The 21916-nt window shown below is 35.4% G+C and overlaps 1 protein-coding gene across 13 annotated transcripts in view; it reads left to right on the top strand.

The window, feature by feature from the left end:
- LOC125678856 (uncharacterized) overlaps nucleotides 1-21916 on the top strand; it is a 44520-nt gene that overhangs the window by 15336 nt on the left and 7268 nt on the right. For 5 of the 13 annotated variants that reach the window (XM_048917584.2, XM_056153866.1, XM_048917586.2 and 2 more), the window contains 5 exons: nucleotides 1589-1708; nucleotides 15242-15467; nucleotides 15629-15762; nucleotides 17251-17309; nucleotides 18254-18308. In XM_048917584.2, coding sequence (XP_048773541.1) covers nucleotides 15314-15467; nucleotides 15629-15762; nucleotides 17251-17309; nucleotides 18254-18308 — 402 coding nt within the window. In that variant the 5' untranslated portion in view covers nucleotides 1589-1708; nucleotides 15242-15313. Of the gene's footprint in view, nucleotides 1-1588; nucleotides 1709-1907; nucleotides 2020-8579; nucleotides 8832-13458; nucleotides 14449-15241; nucleotides 15468-15628; nucleotides 15763-17250; nucleotides 17310-18253; nucleotides 18309-21916 lie in introns of those variants that run through there. The other 8 variants (XM_048917582.2, XM_048917589.2, XM_056153867.1 and 5 more) reach the window with 4 other exon arrangements.

Raw genomic sequence — 21916 nt, 5'->3', positions numbered from 1 at the left:
ATGTGAGTCCCCTCTCCCATCCCCTCACATGTGAGTCCCCTCTCCCATCCCCCTCACATGTGAGTCCCCTCTCCCATCCCCTCACATGTGAGTCCCCTCTCCCATCCCCTCACAGGTGAGTCCCCTCTCCCATCCCCTCACAGGTGAGTCCCCTCTCCCATCCCCTCACAGGGAGTCCCCTCTCACATTCCCTCACATGTGAGTCCCCTCTCACATTCCCTCACATGTGAGTCCCCTCTCACATTCCCTCACATGTGAGTCCCCTCTCCCATCCTCTCACATGTGAGTCCCCTCTCCCATCCTCTCACATGTGAGTCCCCTCTCACATTCCCTCACATGTGAGTCCCCTCTCCCATTCCCTCACAGGTGAGTCCCCTCTCCCATTCCCTCACAGGTGAGTCCCCTCTCCCATCCCCTCACAGGTGAGTCCCCTCTCCCATCCCCTCACAGGGAGTCCCCTCTCCCATCCCCTCACAGGGAGTCCCCTCTCCCATCCCCTCACAGGTGACACCTCTCTCCCATCTCCCTTTTGAGAGGGGATGACCCTCTCCAATATGACAGGAAATCTCTTTGCTGACACATATATTATGCATGTTGTACATCAATACAGTATAATATTGAAATATATGCAACAGACATTTTGTATGGAATACTGAATCGGACAGCATAAGTTGGATGTCCATGCATGAACATACAAAATGTATACACATCTAAAAAGAAGTTTTGAAACAACCAACTGTTAGGTCACAGGTGTGCTGTGTAATTTTGTAATTAAGGTGAATGTCTTCAAATCTAGTTATTAAGATATTGAAGAATCATGGGTACATGTATTTTGAATTCTATTCATGAAATCGAAGGATAATTTAAATTCAGTTGCATGATAACTTTACTGAATTCTTTCTGGTAAGTGTTGAGTTTTACATGCTGTGTTATATATATCTAAAAAATAACCTTCATGAAGCACAATAGTGTATTTTGAAAAGTTTGCTGGCATGAAGCATTGCAGTATCTTCACGTACTTTCAAAAATGAAATTATTTTCACAGACCAGAACATTGTTAGATGTGATTCAAATCATGTTTCAAAGTGATTGAAAACTGTATGGACTAGAATTTTTATTGATATACATACACTTAATAGTAAACGTTCTTATGTTTAATTTAAATGAAGTTTTTTTTTAGGTATGTGCAGATTAGTATAAAGTATGACTTTTTAACACCATATATCTCTTATCCTAGACATTTAATTCAAGACTAATTGATAGTGCCACTTTATTTCTGGCTTTAAATGCTGTCATTGAACTAAATCTAGTCTTTGTGTATGTGTAAACTCAATGTTTTGTTATTTCTAGCCAATTTGAGCTTTTTCAAAAGCTATGGTCTTAAATTGCAGAAGTTGTCAGAGAACTGTGTGTATAATGGATCAATAAACATGGAATGGAAAAAATGATCATAATATTTTGGGTTTTTCCTGATTGCAAGAAGATAAAGGCATTTAAATAATTCAGTACTATGCTCTTTTTTTCATCTAGTGAGACCATCCTTAAAAATCTGGAGGATATGTAACATATTTTAATTTTGTTAATGCAGGGGGTCTGTTTTGGTTACAAGCAAATATTGGATATTGTGCAATGATACTGGTATATATTTGTGAAGACAACAGTACTGAGACAGCATCTGTGAAGCGTCCTCATTTCAGCTTTGACAAGGGTACAGTATTTGAAAAATATTTGATATGACGTATATGTACTGTGGTGATGCCCTGCTACATTTTTGTCATCAAAAGTATATGCATTTGGGTCCCATTTGCCTCCAGAAGTTGGATACTTAAGCATATACAATTCACATAGATGAAATATCTATTACATAAGCACGAGTGATCTGATGATTTGATAAAGAAACAAGTTAGTCATTGCTTCGTGGTTCAGTGGCTAGACTCGATGTTGTATGATGTCTTATTGATTAAGGCTGAGATCGGCTATAACGGGAATCAAAAGTCTAACATGTTGGACTCTGCTGGGGTAAGTCACTCAAAGATTCACATCACTGGTCTGCTACGTGTCTCTCGGACTTCCAGGATTTTGGTCCTGAGAATCCTCAGTTGTAATGGTGATAATGTACGTGGTAATCGATTATTGCACCAAGGACATCAGACAGTAGTTTGAAAATAATACAATTAAATCCTATCTGGGATAGCAGTCTGACTGGGGACTTTGGACAGGACTCGGGTAATTAAATACATTTCAGATAGATGTTGGAGACATTATAAATATGACCTTTTGGAACATGGATAGAACAAAAGAGTAGTTTAATGGTGTACGTTTGATATATTCTGCGAGTGTTAGTTATGGTCAATCATCTTTCAGTTTTTTATTACTGTTTTTTTTGCAAAGAAGATTTTGGGTTATCTTTATTACGTTTTTACTGTACACAGAAGATATCATATTTGGTTTTGGGTTATCTTGGTGTGAACAGTCATACTAAGCTGTGAGGATGTCAGGGTTGATCATTGGATCTTGGGCTGTTTCTGTCTAGTCATTATGCATGATAAAAATCATCTAAGCAACACTATATAGGCTTGATGACCTTGTTTCTGAAGCTAAGCTTAAAAGCAATTCAATCATCATTATTTCATAGTCAGTAATATATCTATTGTCACAGTGGTGAAAAAGTATCTCAGCATCTGGGAGTTTGTCACTGTCGTTGTTCAGAGTTCAGATTGCTCCCAATCATTCTGGATCTGGACAAAAAGGGTGTAAATTATTTATCATAATACTCCCAGTATTTGAACATGACATCAGGGTGATGAATACTTAATTAAAGGTCAAAGTTTAGGAGCTATGTCCAATATGATTGGATCTCTAGAAATTTAGTAACCATGTTACTGTTTGTAATTTCTAGTATGCTTTGATAAAGAATTATCATTACTTTTGATGATGCTTTGTGGCTTCTGAATTTGAGTTAGCATTGAGGTTACATATATAGCTATGAGTTCTGTTGAATGTTTAAAAATCAATTTGGTGTGTTTTTCATCCTTTTGCAATCCTCATTTATGTCGTTAGACCACTTTCCATATGGTATATAAATTAACACTTATTGGTATGTTGGTCCATCTGTATGATGAACTTTTTGATCTGCATGGTTAACTGCCGAAGTTGAACCTCACAGAATTCATACTTGTTGAGGCAGATACAGTACATATCAAATGTGCACATGATCCATATTGCTAAACTGTGTTCAGTATGTCCAAGGTCAAGGTCACGACCAGGCCAGTCACATATATGAATTCAAAAGAAAAAAACCTGAGGACTGCACAGTGATCACCAATCTTCGCTGTTCCTTTAAGTGTTCTCACTTTACAATACATTAGGTTGTTAATTCATACATTATAGACCGAATAGGCATTCTTCAGTGAGTGGAGTTGATGTAAACAACGAATTGTAGTCCTGTTGTTATTATTTGGGGTGGGGGTTTTAGTCGCCAGCATTGTCGGAAAATTTGCTGTGTCTTTTAATCTTCCAACCATCATCTCCCACAAGACAAGAAAACCACGGATCACTTCATTGTGTAATTGATACCCGATTCTTGTGTCGTATTACACAATAATGTGAGTACTTCAGTGTCAAATGTGATCTCTGTTATTGAACAGAGTGAATGGCTCTCTACTGCAGTGCTCTTTCGTCTAAATGTGAATTTATGTCATAACGCAATACGTAACTGATGAGTTCTGAAATTTTTGTGGCATATGAACGATATTTCTGTGTTTGTCTAAAAAGTATTAAATTATGAGAGGCAATTTCTGCATTGCTAGTATAGGAATCACTGTGGAATCAATATGGATGAACCTTGGAGGCAGATTTATCTTGGTGATAAATATTGCATTGAGTCTTGTTCTTGATGGTTATTGTGACATGATGGTACAATAAAACTACAAATTCTAACTTCATTTGGTCAGAATAATGCTACAAGTCTGCCTTGATGATATCATTGTGATGCATTGTTCCATATTTAGACATAATGTAAAATAGTGCTCATTTTTGTAGTCTACTTGAAGTTCCTTCTTTTATAAACGATTTCATAATTTTCAAGGAATATATGTTTGTTTGTTTCTTGCATGACTAATTGCACACACTCCAAATACATGAAGTAATTTAATGCATACTGGTGTTAAAATTGATCAGGTGGTTACCCGCAGTAGTAACCTTTTGGTGATGTTGCTTTCATGTACATGCAAGGATGAATATATTTATTTTAAAATCAATCAATGCATTGTTATTAACTTATCATTTATGGGTTTTCTATTGGCAGTTTTGCTGAAGGAGAAAAAAAAATCAATTAAACTTGTAACACCCACCACCCATTAAAGAAATGCTTTTTAAGGGTGGTTTAATTCTTCATGAATTATGAAATAAACCAAAGCACAAATATTTTTTTAATACATGTATATGATATCATACCCCCAAATGAAGTTTAGTGGGTATACTGGAATCGTCCATCTGTATAGCCATAATTTGTTCAGAGTATATCTTTAACACCGATGAACAGATTAGATTAAAACTTTATGTATATCTTATATGAGTAATGAAGTTGTGCACCTGCTATTTTGATTGTCAATGAGCTTTTTAGTAAACTCAGGAGACCTATTGCAATTGGTTGTCGTCGTGTGTTGTGCGTTGTCCGTTGTGTGTTAACAATTGAACATTTTTAACTTCTTGATAACTGCTATTCCAGTTCTTTTCAAATTTTGTATGAAGTATCATTGGGACAAGGGAAACTAAATTGTAAATTTCAGGACACCTGCACCCCTGGGGCCCTAGGGGTGGGGCAAAAACTGCCCAAAATTGACCAATTTTCAAAAATCTTCTTCTCTATAGAACCGCACATGTGTAAGAAAAACTAAATGCATAGTGATGTAGAGCAGGAAGGTTTTTAACAAAATTGTAAATTTCATGATCCCTGGGGAAGGGGTTTTGACCCCAGAGTGGGGCCAATTTTAGTATATAGTGTATATGTGTAAAACATTTAAATAGCATCTTCTTTAGTGCTATTGATACTAATTTTAAATTGAAACTAAATGGATATTTAGAAAGAGCATGGTAGTCCTTTACCAAAATTGTAAATTTGATGATCCTAGGGGTAGGGGTTTGGTATTAGGGTTGGGCCAAAATGGTCAGTTAGTGAATGTGTGAAAAATACTTTAATATAATTTTTAATTTGTTCTTGATAACTATATACCATTGCAATTCTTTTCAAAGGGGGGTATTAGTCCTGTTAGTTCTAGTTTATATTAAAACATTGCAGAGGCTTGAAACAGTCTGGGGGTGAACAATTGTCACACAGCTATAACTATCTCACAGCTATAACTATCTCTCACATCTATAACTATCTCTCACAGCTATAACTATCTCACAGCTATATTTCACAGTTAAAACTATCTCACAGCTATTACTATCTCACAGCTATAACTATCATCTCACAGCTATAACTATCTCACAGCTCTAACTATCATCTGACAGCTATAACTATCTCACAGCTATAACTATCATCTCACAACTATAACTATCTCACAGCTATAACTATCTCATAGCTATAGCTATCACACAGCTATAACTATCTCACAGCTATAACTATCTCACAGCTATAGCTATCACACAGCTATAACTATCTCACAGCTATAACTATTATCTCACAGCTATAACTATCTCACAGCTATAACTATCTCACAGCTATAACCATCTCACAGCTATAGCCATCACACATCTATAATTATCTCACAGCTATAACTATCTCACAGCTATAACTATCTCACAGCTATAACTATCATCTCACAGCTATAACTATCATCTCACAGCTATAACAATCTCACAGCTATAGCTATCACACAGCTATAACTATCTCACAGCTATAACTATTATCTCACAGCTATAACTATCTCACAGCTATAACCATCTCACATCTATAATTATCTCACAGCTATAACTATCTCACAGCTATAACTATCTCACAGCTATAACTATCATCTCACAGCTATAACTATCATCTCACAGCTATAACAATCTCACAGCTATAGCTATCACACAGCTATAACTATCTCACAGCTATAACTATTATCTCACAGCTATAACTATCTCACAGCTATAACCATCTCACAGCTATAATTATCTCACAGCTATAGCTATCACACAGCTCTAACTATCTCACAGCTATAACTATCATCTCACAGCTCTAACTATCTCACAGCTATAACTATCATCTCACAGCTATAACTATCTCACAGCTCTAACTATCATCTCACAGCTCTAACTATCTCACAGCTACAACTATCTCACAGCTATAACTATCACACAACTATAACTATCTCACAGCTACATCTCACAGTTATAACTATCTCACAGCTATTACTATTTCACAGCTATAACTATCATCTCACAGCTATAACTATCTCACAGCTCTAACTATCTCACAGCTATAGCTATCACACAGCTATAACTATTTCACAGTGGATCATGTCATTTTGTCACTTGCAAAGTTGAAACACTAAGTTACCAATGCTCTACCAATTAACCTTTGAATAGAATGCATGATTATAAACTATTGTCACTACAAAATGTTAGATACAAGAAATTGAATTTACTTTCTTCTGTTGTTATTACATATTTCATGTACAGTCCTGTTAATTGTATTTCAAGTAATTTAATTTAGGTATAAGCATCATTAAATCAGTGTTAGGTATCCAGTGAGTTAAATACCATATGTGACTGATCAATGGTGATGTTATCCAGTGAGTTAAATACCATGTGACTGATCAATGGTGAAGTTATCTAGTGAGTTAAATACCATGTGACTGATCAATGGTGAAGTTATCCAGTGAGTTAAATACCATGTGACTGATCAATGGTGATGTTATCCAGTGAGTTAAATACCATGTGACTGATCAATGGTGATGCTGAACACTACATACTTGCTATCATTTGAAAGTTTCAAGAAATAAAAATGAATGATTGCTAGATTTTAGAGGGACTGATTCACGATTTTCCTCCAAATTTTGTTTTTCACTTTAAATGATCAAAATCTACAGTCTAATATGTTTAGTAAGTTTTACAAAAAAATTAAGATTATTCATCATGTCAGAAGCTCTTTATAGAGAGTTTCTTATTTGTTTTGAAAACAAAGATTGAGGTGGGTTATTGTTTACGGGGTTTTCAAAATAAATGGATATTGATCCAAGTTTATTATATATATATATCACATCTCAGTTATATTTTAGGTAAAATGTGTCATTTAAAAGTTAAAATTTGTGATCGAACAAAATGAAGATGCTTTAAATCACAAAATTAACGTTTCACTGTTTTGTTTGTTTACATAAAAAGACTTGAGTCTTTGTTTACACAACATAGAATCAAAGCTAAAGTATTGCTGTTATCCTTGCATTCAGACGATCCAAATTTTGGTTGCCAACATTAAATGAGCTATATTTTTTAATTTTTAACATCAAAAATGAAAAACATTTCTTTCGAAAAACATCAACCAGTCCCTTTAAAATGTGTCACCTTATTAGCTCAAAAGGAAAAGCAGAATTTCTGCAAAATCTCAGGATAAAAATCTAACTCTCTCTGAAAAGTTGCATAAAACATAATTTATTAAATTTTCACAAAGAATGGTCAAGGTCTGCACAAAAATAGATGAATTTTGATTTTTAAATATTTCATCAAAGGACAATTCACAAAAAAGTGCAAGACTTCATAAATTCATAGTAGTTAGCTCTAACAGTCAGCTGAAACTGGTTCAGGATCAGTTCACCTCTGTAACGATCGATCGACATTCAGAATTGTTGAAATATATTCTTCATCACAGTAGTAATACCCTATTCATATATCCTATATCTAATAAACAGAACTACATTGGAGCCTTGTTTATCTGGATGCTTTAATTAATTTGGTTCCTAGCCAAATTGTCCGTATAAGTGAAGTGTCTGGATTCTTGCCTTGATTTCTGATATATAAATATATGATAAAGTCTCTTTTTTGAAGTAAAATCTAAAAAAAAAACAACAAAAAACAAAAAAACTATAAACACTTTCTAGAAATATTTTGACCAAAGCAAGACTATATATACATACACAAAAGTCTTTTGTGTATGTAGTCTTTGCGCGTTACGTTGCTATGAGAGATAAACACGACTGAAGAAGACCGGTAACACGGTCAAAATATTTCTACAAAGTGTTTAGGGTTTTATATACTGTAGACTGGGAAATAATCACGATGGTTTTAATTTCACTATGTTCACGATTTATCTTTTTTTCGCGAAATTAAACCCATAGTGAATAATGAAGTAAAAATATTTGAATGCGGCTATAATTAAAAACAAAGAGAGATAACTTTTACTTTTGGGGACGGGATACTATGATCAGCTTGGGAAAAGTATTGAATAGTTACATCATTTAACATATGAATGCATACACACAATATGAAAATTTAGTATACATGTACTTGTATACTCTTAACTGCTTTTACACTGCAGGTCGCATTGAATAATATACGGGCCTTATCAAAAGCCCTTGTTATGACTTCCTTGTCTTGACCCAGTATATCAATGGCTCTCACAAGTCATTTAGCGTGGGTCGGTTTTATTTCGACAACCGTAAGTCGATTTCAACATCCTCAATGTCGACACCTTTTTCTAGAGAAGTTTTTATTTCATTTGCATATCAAGTCTGGAATTCGGATTTAAACGCGTTTTAAATCGTCCGTTAATCTGAATATCAAGAGGCTGCAGGTTGTTCGTATACGCAGTGGGGACGAACACCACTTGAATTCCCTTTTCCTCGAGCATAGTAAGTAAGGCTTTGTCTTCGTGAGCTATAATATAAACATCAAAAGATTTGCCTTAAAAGCAAATCCAACTCGTCTCGCACGCGCTCAACATGGGGGACGGTGATCTTCTCAATATATCTACAGTGTATGTATTATTTCTACATTGCTCCAATGGTGTTCACTGTGAAATATGTCCCAGTCTTTAGGAAAGTTGTATGAGGGGTGACATTTATCGGTGAGACCCCGATACAAAAGTTGGGTAGGGAGCAATATACCAGACATCGTTGCCGCTATTACCACAGTTATTTGACGCTTGTCGCCGACACCTTTAATTGGCGCCTACTTAGCACCTAAGGATAATTGAGAAGATAATTGATCTTAATTCATTTATTAAATTGTTCAAAATAGATGATTTAAATGTGTTTTCATGGCATTGTATTTTGTACATGTTGATACATAGAATTTGGGGGTTTTTATCGCAAGCTTTCCGTTTTTCACCCAGTTTAAAATAGACATGTTAACTCTCCAAAGGCTACCTTGAAAATGAAATCATTAAATGACCACACAAAACGTAAGTTTCTTGTGAATATTACTCAGCAGTTGATACTACTAGTCGCAGACTGCGGGTCATCTCAGTGACAAAGTAGACATATCACCGAGACTGAGCGCGCGAAATTTAAAAAGTAGATAATCCTATAGCGTGAAAATAAAACCATCGCGATTGGTACCCTTGTAACAAATCGTGAAATTTTAACAACGTGGAATTAAACCAACTTACAGTATATATATATATTTATATTTATCCTGCCTCCAATAAAAATCTTGGAATTTCATTGACTGAAACCAATACTACATACAGCGATATTAATTATGCCTCTTACTAACCTAATATTTTCAATATGCTCCTTCCACGTGGTTTACTGACCTCATGTGTACTATGACATCACGAGAATACATATACCCTGTCACTGGAGTCAACACATATTATGACATCATTGGTATACGAAAACAAATGAATTCATTTTTGAATTTACAATATGTTTGTTGAAAAACTTGTTTTTATCCTGTTATTGATGGTTTAAATGCTGCAGCCACTTTTTAGATCACCTGAACCGAAGGTTCAAGTGAGCTTTTCTGATCACATTTTGTCCGGCGTCCGTCTGTCTGTCTGTAAACTTTTCACATTTTCATCTTCTTCTCATGAACCACTGGACCAATTTCAACCAAACATGGCCAAAAGCATCCTTGGGTGAAGGGCTTTCAAGTTTGTTCAAATGAAGGGCCATGTCCCTTTCAAAGGGGAAATAATCACAAAAATGCAAAAATAGGGTGGGGTCATTTAAAAATCTTCTTCTCAAGAACCACTAGGCCAGAAGAGCTGAAATTTACCTGAAAGCTTCCTGACATATTGCAGATTCAAGTTTGTTCAAATCATGGCCCCCGGTGGTAGGATGGGGCCACAAGGGGGATCAAAGTTTTACATACAAATATATAGGGAAAAACTTTAAAAATCTTCTTTCAAGAACCACTGAGCCAGAAAAGCTGAGATTTACATGAAAGCTTCCTGACATAATGCAGATTCAAGTTTGTTCAAATCATGGGCCCCGGGGGTTGGATGGGGCCACAATAGGGGATCAAAGTTTTACATACAAATATATAGGAAAAATCTTCTTCTCAAGAACCACTGAGCCAGAAAAGCTGATTTTTACATGAAAACTTTCTGACATAGTGCAGATTCAAGTTTGTTCAAATCATATCCCCCGGGGGTAGGATGGGGCCACAAGTAGGGGGGGGGGTGTCAAAGTTTTACATACAAATATAGGAAAAAGCTTTAAAAATCTTCTTCTCAAGAACCATTGGGCCAAAGAAGTTGACATTTACATGAAAGTTTTCTGACATAGTGTAGATTCAAGTTTGCAAAGGGTAGTTTGGGCCATAATAGGGACTAAGGTTTTACATGCAAATATATATGGAAAGTCTTCAGATATGGGCCAAGGTGACTCAGATGAGCAATGTGGCTCATGTTCATTGTTGTATGTTTGATAAAGTATCTCAAGAATATACATACATTGCAGTCATTTATTATGACAGTTAAATTGTACATGTACATTAGAAAAGCATCAAGAATGACTATAATGTCAATATGCCTTTTTAATGTAAAGGTAACATCATCAACAGGATAAATTCGTTATGTAGAGGGGCTCATGCAATATGATTTTTTTCAAGGACCCCATATATTTCTGTATTACCCCTCTAAGTGTCTACATAACGAATAATATACAGCTTGATACTCCACTTTTATTATATACCCATCAATGTATCGTTCTTTGATACTGTGGATTTCACAGCGTGTGATCCGGTTTTCTGGATCACTACACTGTGGTTTTCTGATTCCGTATCAGTATCCTCTGAAACTGATGCCGTCACAATGACGTCACAATGTATCAACGCTACGTTATTTGTGGAAAATATTGACTGCGTCATAAACAAAACTGCGTACACAAAATAGAATTTCATGGTATGTCTGTGTTTTTAATAATTTGGATTACATTTATTATCTTATAAATGTGGATTTAAAATACATAAGGGGGTATATAATAAATTTATCATTACTACAGTAACTTGATCCGAAGAGTTTGATCACGTCTCGTTGACAGGCACGGATCATCAGATCAAACTCGACGCTTCGCGTCTCGTGTGATCTGATGATCCTCGCCTGTCAACTCGACGTGATCCGACTCTTCGGATCAAGTTACTGTAGTAATAATATATATATATTGAAGTGATATTATTCTTGTGATATATAAATTGTGTAATATTTGTGTAACATTTATATATCTGCTTTCGTAATCGGGATCGAGATGCAAAATGAAGCTTCTGATGGTTGACATTTCTGATTTCGCATATTTTGAACTTCGGCTTATATTGAAAGAAAAATATCCCCCGAATTTCAATATATATGATTGATTGTATCTTGTTGAACGTCTCGCTCGAGAATTTTTCACTCATATTGATGGATCGAGACGTCACCAAGACCGGTGAAGGGCTTCAAATTTAGACCTATAGTCGGCACTTACGGCCATTGAGCAGTAAGGGTTCTTTAGTGTGCCACACCTACTGTGACACGGAACATCCGTTTTTAAGGTCATCTCCAAAGACCCGTGATATTCACACCTGATGTTGAGCGTTTGACGATGGAACTGTCACTACCTGTTTTAACGACTTAGGTCTGTCGCGGCGAGGATTTGAACCCCGGCCTTCTGCATGCGGGGCGAACGCTCTAACCTCTAGACCCCCGCAGCGGTTAAATATATCTGGAGTAAGCTGTCTATTATATATCATATAATTGTAACGGGGACTGTAATAGATGTTTCCCAAAGGTTCCCCATTTAAAAAGTGGTGCCATTATGCTTCAGCACTTTTTCTCATTCATAAGAGATTTACAGGTCATTTAAATATTGACCAATCAAAATTAAATCCACATGAGTGTAAGTGACCAATCAAAATTAAATCCACATGAGTGTAAGTGACCAATCAAAATTAAATCCACATGAGTGTAAGTGACTTTGATGATGCTACTTAGAGAGTCCAAAAATATATCCGCCATATTAAACAAGCAATGATATAAACATGTGGAGATGACAAGAGCAGCTAGTGATGTTACAGATACTGATTCCAACATAGTGATAATTGTCCAGGCTAATTTCTAATTGATGAACCCCACCAAGTCCATTAATAGCAATCATATGTCGTACAGGTTTGAATTTACATGGGTGAGCAGTCAGTAAAGTCTCCTTTTGAAGGGAATGCTCATCCATGCTAAATCAGACATTAACTGCACATTTGCTAGTCATCCCAAGCAAGATCAGTGCATTTGTAAATTTGATTCAAGTTGTTGATTGGATCTCATCAAATTGCAGATTTAAGCTAATGAAATACTGATTTATATGTAAATACTATGCATATATCTAGAGAGAATAACCGCCATAATCTTTAGAGTTCTGTCTATAAATAGCAATTCGTAAACCAATATTATTGATGCAACGACTAAAACTGTATATATTTTGCTTTTAATTTTCCCCCCTAATGGCAGTACAGTAATGCAATTCAAAACATGTCAGAGAAGTTTGAATCTTCTGCTTACATAACTGTAACGGTCTTTGTCGCCTCACAGCGAGCATTTTATAAGAGGACATAGTTGATTGTCTTTTAAAAACAGCTGAGAGCTGGGGCCAGTGTCTTTACAAAAGTTAACACCAAGCTCGAGGGAGAGGGGGGAGGGGGGGCTGACCAGAGTTTAGAGATCAGTTAAGCCATTATTGCACCAAAATCGGGAGTTTGAAAAGGTGTGTTCTCAGGTCTGGGAACTATATAAAGTTAAATATGAGGCGGACTAGCATCAACTATTTGAAAAGTATAAATATTATAAAGAAAAACATTTCAAAAGCATCATCATGTACTTTTCATTTCTTCCTAATTGGTTCACAATTTAAAAGCATAGTTTAAGCGCTAGTTTACTATCGAGTATATTAGTCACATTACATAGTTTTATCTAAAAAGGAAACAAATTTAAAGCAGCTTAACATGATATAATGATGAGTAAACAGGTCAGCAAACATTGTTTCAGTTTTGTTTTTATTCAACAGTGATTTAATGATATGGACCAGTGATTTAATGTTATGAACTATTATGATTTAAGGAGGTATGCTACACCATTTGATATTGATGAAAAGTGGAGGATATGTACAACAATATTTTGAAATTGAAAGCTTTCAAATTTAATTTATTTAGTCAAAAAATGCAGTTTTAGGAGAAAGCAATCTAAAAAAATATCAAAACAGTCCTGCTGAATTCGAACCCATGATCTACAGTTCAGTAGTCGATGTGCTAATTAACCTACTGAGTTACTCAGCTAGGCAATGATTTTTTAAATGAATAGACAAATATTTCTGATATTTATATTTTCATCCATATTTTAAAAGGAAGACATCCATTATGACGATGTAGAGTACATGTACCTCCTTAATGGTATGGACCAGTGATTTAATGTTATGGACTAGTGATTTAATGTTACAGACCAGTGATTTAATGTTATAGACCAGTGATTTAATGTTGTGGACTAGTGATTGAATGTTATGGACCAGTGATTTAATGTTACAGACCAGTGATTGAATGTTATGGACAAGTGATTTAATGTTATAGACCAGTGATTTAATGTTATGGACTAGTGATTGAATGTTATGGACTAGTGATTGAATGTTATGGACCAGTGATTTAATATTATGGACTAGTGATTTAATGTTACGGACCAGTGATTTAATGTTATGGACTAGTGATTTAATGTTATAGACCAGTGATTTAATGTTACAGACTAGTGATTTAATGTTATGGACTAGTGATTGAATGTTATGGACCAGTGATTTAATGTTATGGACCAGTGATTTAATGTTACAGACCAGTGATTGAATGTTATGGACCAGTGATTTAATGTTATGGACTAGTGATTGAATGTTATGGACCAGTGATTTAATGTTACAGACCAGTGATTTAATGTTATGGACCAGTGATTGAATGTTATGGACCAGTGATTTAATGTTACAGACCAGTGATTTAATGTTACAGACCAGTGATTTAATGGTACGAACCAGTGATTTAATGTTATGGATTAGTGAATTTAAAAAGTGTAATAGTCCTTGGACCAGTGAATCATGTTTTGAGATAATTCAAACTCTTGAAAATGTAATGGAAAAATATATTTTGTGGGATAAAAAGACTGTCCATGATATCTGAAACGCAGAAGTCCAGATAAAAATAACATTTGAAAAATCTGTTCCCCAAAAATATTGTCCAAAAGCTGAAGTGTTCAGGTATCTGACATCTATGAGGATTCGCTATATAGTAAATTGAAAAGAAAAAGAATTATAGAAATAGTACAGAAATAGTAATTGTGAGGTTTAACACTTCAATGTGATAATTATAGACCATTAATAGTTCAAAGATGTCTATGACCCAAGCAAAAATTACAGACATAATTTGCCTTGTTGTCATGATGATTGAGGGAGATGGGGCAATTCATTGGTAACATATGTCAGGAATTAAGAATTCCCATGTGCTGTTTGAATTTTGTATACTCATGTTGTGATTTTGGTTTAGGTGACACCAAGGAGAACAATATGACTTATCAAAAGTCAGCATCCAACAAACGGAAAGAAACATTGTTAAAAGTCTTTAGAAACATGACTGTGAAATGCATTGATTGGTCTCTTGTTTATACTCAGCTTTGAAATATAAAAAAGGGATATATACAGTTTAGCTTAAATAAATTGATTGACATATATATACACATGAATATTACAAGCCTAGTCAATTTCATAACCCTGATACGAATAGTGGCAAGAATTACATGCTTAGATTTTTTGTCTTTTGTCAGGTTTTGTGAGTTGTCCTGATCAGTTGTGGAGACATGACTGTGTTTTAAGCACTCTGTAAGACTCACCAATGAATGATCCCCATGTGTCTGCAAATGGGATGTGGTAGAAGCAAACCGCACTTACACCACGAGTCCAGTGACGACAGCGATTTAGACAAAAAGAGCAAGCATAAAAAGTCTCTTGGCAAAAGCGACAAGTGTGTCTGTAACTCTGGCAACAAAGTGGGTAGGTACTTGTAAGGTTCAGTGAGAGAGAGAGAGAGAGAGAGAGAGAGAGAGAGAGAGAGAGAGGGAGATGGGGCAATTCATTGGTAAAATATGAAGAGGAATTAAGAATTCCCATGTGCTGTTTGAATTTTGTATACTCATGTTGTGATTTTGTTTTAGGTGACACCAAGGAGAACAATGACTTATCAAAGTCAGCATCCAACAAACGGAAAGATTCGGGGATGTTCAAGCTGCCACAGAAAAATTCTGGAGCAGTGTCCTCAAACGGTGTTCAGAAGGTGACACAGGGCCTGGTAAGTTCTCCTCAGACTGAGACGCTGGACAGTCATTTCTAGCTATAGGGCTGTAGACACAGGGCCTGGTAAGTTCTCCTCAGACTGAGACACTGGACAATCATTTCTAGCTATAGGGCTGTAGACACAGGGCCTGGTAAGTTCTCCTCAGACTGAGACACTGGACAGTCATTTCTAGCTATAGGGCTGTAGACACAGGGCCTGGTAAGTTCTCCTCAGACTGAGACACTGGACAATCATTTCTAGCTATAGGGCTGTAGACACAGGGCCTGGTAAGTTCTCCTCAGACTGAGACACTGGACAGTCATTTCTAGCTATAGGGCTGTAGACACAGGGCCTGGTAAGTTCTCCTCAGACTGAGACACTGGACAATCATTTCTAGCTATAGGGCTGTAGACACAGGGCCTGGTAAGTTCTCCTCAGACTGAGACACTGGACAATCATTTCTAGCTATAGGGCTGTAGTCGTATAAAAGATTGTACAGAAAACTGCGCATTTCTGGTGTGATAATCAACAACGGATTACCAGCATTTATTTTTCTAGGAATAACAGACCTTGCTCTTAATACAAGACCTTGCTCTTAATTGTATCAGTACAGCTGCTTTAACTTCTGTTATGGAGAGTTCCTGTCGTTATGTTTGTGTAGTTTAATTATGAATTATGAGCTTCTCTATTGTGCTATCATGTGACAGTGCCAGTTATAAGCTTTGAAGTCGATCAGCAACAAATTCAATAGTGCTAGAGAATATGCAGGGTAATGGTACATTTAGCTTTAAACCATCCTGCATATTACAGTGTTGCAGACATTAAATTAAATTATTTATAATGCTAACGAATCATAATTATGCAAGAGATTAATGGAGCAGCAATTATCAAATAATGATATGTTATAATGGAAGTTATTTGATGTTCAGAGAACCTACAAACATCTGAAATTTTGAATTAAAGGGCTGAAACCTATTGTTTTTGTTGTTTTAGGGAAATGAAAATAAACACAATTGATAGTCAGATATTTTCATAGATTTGTCTTTATAGAACATCTAATCCAATCTCATTATATTTTATCACATGCACCCCCACCACCCCACCCCAACAAGCATGCTCTACATATATAATTTTGTTGTTAATAAGATATTTCAAACTTCAGACTGGTGACTGCTAATCAATTCATGGGTGCCTAAGTGAATTTCATGTGCTCTACCTACAATGTTACGTACATACCAGATTTATCTAATTTAATTTAATATAGTCTGGTTTATCTAATGGAAAACATGTTTTTAGCCAGAAATACATGTATTTGACACAAAGTATGACAATGTATAACAATTTTTCAGCCATTGACAATGAACATAATTTCTTCTGAGAAATCATTAAAATTTAGTTTTATGTGATCGAAATGCATCATAAATGTGTCATTTGCAATTGTAATTGTACAGTAGTGAATTATTAAACATATATTGAAGGTAATTGTATACTTCATTTGAACAGGATGTGAAGAAATCCAAACTTGATAATGGTGTGCCAAATACAACTCAACCAAAAGTCAGGTTAGCAAGTTATTGATATGTATGGCAGTATCTAATCACAAGGTTCTATAAAGCAGGGCATCTCCTTACAACATGGACATTTTGGAATGCCTCCTTTGGTGATCTTGACATGTACATTAATAGGAACACAAATCTGCTTCAACTTTGAATTTCCCCTTCGAAGTCCTTTTTTCAAAGGTTAAACCTCAGAATCAATGAAAACCCAGTCCTTTGTATAAGATAAATAAAGAAAATACAGTATTATACACCCAAAATCATGTACACAAGGAATTTCTGAATTTCTCCCCAAATGACTTTGACCTTGTATATATTTGACCTTGAAAATCATCAGGAACTGGGATCTTTATGCAAGCTAGCTAAAGTACACAACATCCATTTTAAAGTCTCATAAAAATCTAAAAATAAATAAATAAATGTAGCTGAAATCTTGTGCACAAGGACAAACCAATGATCACATGAATACATGAGCATACAAACATATTCCTGAATGGACTACATTGTATGTACTATACTCTGTGGATGAATTTAAAGTAATAAGTTTCCACGCACAGTAAGACAGCCTAGAGTGTTGTTATGTGTAAACTTTCACTATTCCTATCAGTAAAGTGTACACTTTGTGAACTGAAAGTGCATACTCTCTAGTTGTTCAGAACTGTAGTGTACACTTTGTGAACTAAAAGTTCATACTCTCTAGTTGTTCAAAACTGTAGTTTACACTTTGTGAAATGAAAGTTCATACTCTCACTGGGTCAGATCAGTAGATTGTACACTTTGTAAACAGAAAGTTCACACTCTTACTGGGTCAGACTTCACTAAGTTCAGCCTTTATAGTAGGTATTCCATGTCACAGATCACTGACTTGAGACACTTCTGAGTTAAGCTCTATAGTGCTCTAACAAATTTCAAACTGTTCAAAATATAATTCATTCATCACTTTTTCCTAGGGTAACCAATAGTCAGCTAGACTTCTTCAAAATGCTGGATGAGAAAATTGAGCAGGTTAGTCATTTTCGTGTCTGCCATAATATTGTTGCAATATACATGTATTTATTTGTTTAATGCAGAATTAGTACCAGAAAAGATTTCACCATTATGTGCACTTGATGATATTCATGAGGACTATTTGCCAAAGTGGTTTGGATATTCAATAAACGTTGCATATTAATCTCAGTCCTTTAACTTGGCATAAAGGACATCTAATGCTTTTTCTATGGTGAATCTGATGTAGTTATAGTATGAAAAATATAGATGTGTGTGTGTGTGTGTGTGTGTGTGTGTGTGTGTGTGTGTGTGTATATATATATATATATATAAAATGTTTGGACTTTGATTTCTTTACCAATTGACATGATAACAATTTCCTCATGAATGTGAACAATGTGCATATGAATCTTGATAAATGTAGTATGACTATTTTAATGGCTGGGAATAATGAAAGTAAAATGTAAATATAAAAAATAAATTTCATTTCTGAAAAATATGCAAGGGTATGAACTGCTAGCTCGCTTCATGAAGTATATTGGTTTGCGCCGCAGTTCATTCCCTCACATATTTTCAAAAGTGAACTTTATATATATAAGCGGGAAAAAGAAATGCAAGTTTGGTTTTTATAGTATAACTTTTAGACACATGGACAAAATTTAGATGAAATTTGACACTGAGCTACCTCTGTGCGCTGTGAAAATGTTCTTCAGTTACAATTCAGCCGAGCGTGACCCCACTCGACACTACATGCTTTCGGCAGAATTTTCAAGAACGCGTGCATCTGGGATACTCCTGCACTATATGCCTCAAAGGATAATCAATACCTTGATGGGGTCAGTGTTAAGGAGAGTAAGATCAGCGACTGAAACCAGGGGTGGGCAACCGCCGTCTGTGATAGGACAATAAAAATCATCAAATTGCTGTAGAGGGGGAGCTGATGCACACAGATCCCTTAGTAATATTTATTAATTATCAAAATAATGTCGGATTAATAATCTCTTAGTAATATTCATTAATTATCAAAATTATGTCAGATAAATAATCTCAGTAAATTATTTCGGTATATAATGAAACAGTCATAGAATGGGTAATACCATCGTCGGAACACATGGGTTGAATGCAGTGTAACTGAGAGAAAACCCATGGGTTCCGACTGGGGTAATACGGGAAATAGCAAATCTATGATTCCCCCTGACAAAAAAGCTATTTCCCTTGCCGGTTTTGCCACCTTAGGGAAATAGTTTTTTTTTATCTAGGGAGACCATAAATTTACTATTTCCTGCTTCTTCATTCTATAACTACATACATATAATATTTATATGAACACAGATTTGTGTGCAAGATAGCATCTCTGCTAGTGTAATATTGAATGGAATTGAAAACGTCTACACGAAGATTTTCAAAACTTCTGCTCTACTTGTGTCCTTGGTATTTGATCTTTAAAACTCAGTAGACTATTGTGCAATATCACGTGTGCAATGTTGCATCCCATGATAGCACTTAAAATTATGTATGCAAGGAATTTTTGGCAATTTCCCTTCCAATCTCCTTGACCTTTTGTGTTATCAACTCAAGGAAATTAATATGAATTAAGATTTGTGTGCATGGTATAAACATCCTTGCAAGTTTTATAAAAATTTGGTAAGATTTTAACATGTGCACAGGTTAAACGATTGAACAGGCAGGAATAGGTCTTTATATCGGTTGAGAAAAAATAGCAACATTGCTTGCTATTGGGAAAAATGTTTCATACAAAGTAGGAGAAAAAACAAACCAGTGCATTAAGGTGTAAGTGAACTCCTGACCTTTAATTTGGTCAAAGTTTTCTTCATTTAAATAAGCAGAGGCCAAAAAAATTATTATCTGTGAGCCTGTGAAGAAGATTTATGAACAACAAGGCTATCCTGCTTTGATTTGTTTTCATTGTTTTTGGAATTTTAAAGCCAAAATTGGGGGGAAATACTCGCTTTTCAGCATTTGGAATGAGACCTTATATTTGGTTCGCTACAGACCTTAAAAAAAAACCTGTAAGGTATCTTGTGTTCCCATTCCCTCATGGTAATTCTGTCGTTAGTAAGGGATATATACCACAGCTTTGAAATTGCACATACATGCATAACATTGTCGGATAAGCTAAATCAGAGAGGTGTAGGATTGTCGGTGACGCAGTACCAGTATTCACATGAACGGAGAGGAAACTGGCACTCCTGATTCTGTGTCTAATTTATTATCTAAACAAAGTCTCCTTTGTGTAGTACATTTTTTAAATTTAGTGTTAATCCAGGGCAATGTATAACCTTACATGAAAATAAATACACGTGTACCAACTCTTTAAAATGAAGTGCTTTTAAATCTTCATGAATGTCGAACACTTGTCAATTTTTGATTTAGAAATTTATGTAGGTATACATTCAGATTTTGACAAGGTTCACTGCATGCTATTTTCAAAGGCTTAAGAATTCATTTATTACTGAGGTTTTCAATTCAAGTATACATGTGAAATTTGCTCAATTTCCTTTGAAACGAAATTATGTCTGTCATTCATTGACAGAGTCACTCATATATGACTTTAATTTAAATCTATGTAGGTAATTTAAGTTAATTCACACAGATTTTTATCTAAACCTATGTGGATAATGTAAGTTAATTAACACAGATTTTTAGACAGTAGTGGTGGATCGGCTCGACAGGGAACTTGATATAAATATATTCCATGATTATTTTGAAGCACAGAATTTGATTTAAGTAACAGGTGAATTTAAACACTAGGTCTAACACAGGCTACATGTATTACAGATGAAAGGGGATCAGTGAGGGCCACATTTGCTCTGCTGCTCCACCAACTGACTCAGTTGTACTTATACGCCTATCATTCATTTATAGTTGCAAATTCGATGGACCTGTTTTGCAGTGGCAAACTATTTCAAGCTATTTGTGTTACATGTATTATCACATTGTGAATGTGTAGGGGCTACCACATGATAGGCTTTCAAGCAGTCACATTGAATTATGTTGTTTGATTATGTATAGGTATAGGTGACAAACAGTATCATTACACTGTGATATTGGAAAAACAAGAGGCAATTTACAGCCTATTTACAACTACTTGTTGTTAAAAATAGCAAGCTTGATATTATCAAAATTATATCTTTCATTGTGTACAGAATAATTTTTTTTGGCGGTGTCCTTCTCTGAAAATCTATTTTTCTATGTTTGTTTACTTTTTTAGCTCACCTGAGCGAAAAGCTCAACTGAGCTATTCTGATCACCCGTATTCCGGCGTCCGTCCGTCTGTAAACTTTTAACATTTTTGACTTCTTCTCAAAAACCACTGGGCCAATTTCAACCAAAGTTGGCACAAAACATCCTTAGGTAAAGGGAATTCTAAATTGTTAAAATAAAGGGCCAGGCCACCTTCCAAGGGGAGATAATCAAGAAAAGGTAAAAATAGAGTAGGGTCATTAAAAAATCTTCTTCTCAAGAACCACTGGGCCAGAAAAGATGAAATTTATAGATAAGCTTTATTAGGTAGTGCAGATTCTAAATTGTTAAAATCATGGCTCCCGGGGGTTGGATGGGGCCACAATAGGGGGTCAAAGTTTTACATACAAATATATAGGAAA

The sequence above is a fragment of the Ostrea edulis genome, chromosome 2 (assembly GCF_947568905.1).
Source record: "Ostrea edulis chromosome 2, xbOstEdul1.1, whole genome shotgun sequence".
Lineage (NCBI taxonomy): Eukaryota > Metazoa > Mollusca > Bivalvia > Ostreida > Ostreidae > Ostrea > Ostrea edulis.
This window is presented reverse-complemented; position numbering and strand designations above follow the sequence as displayed.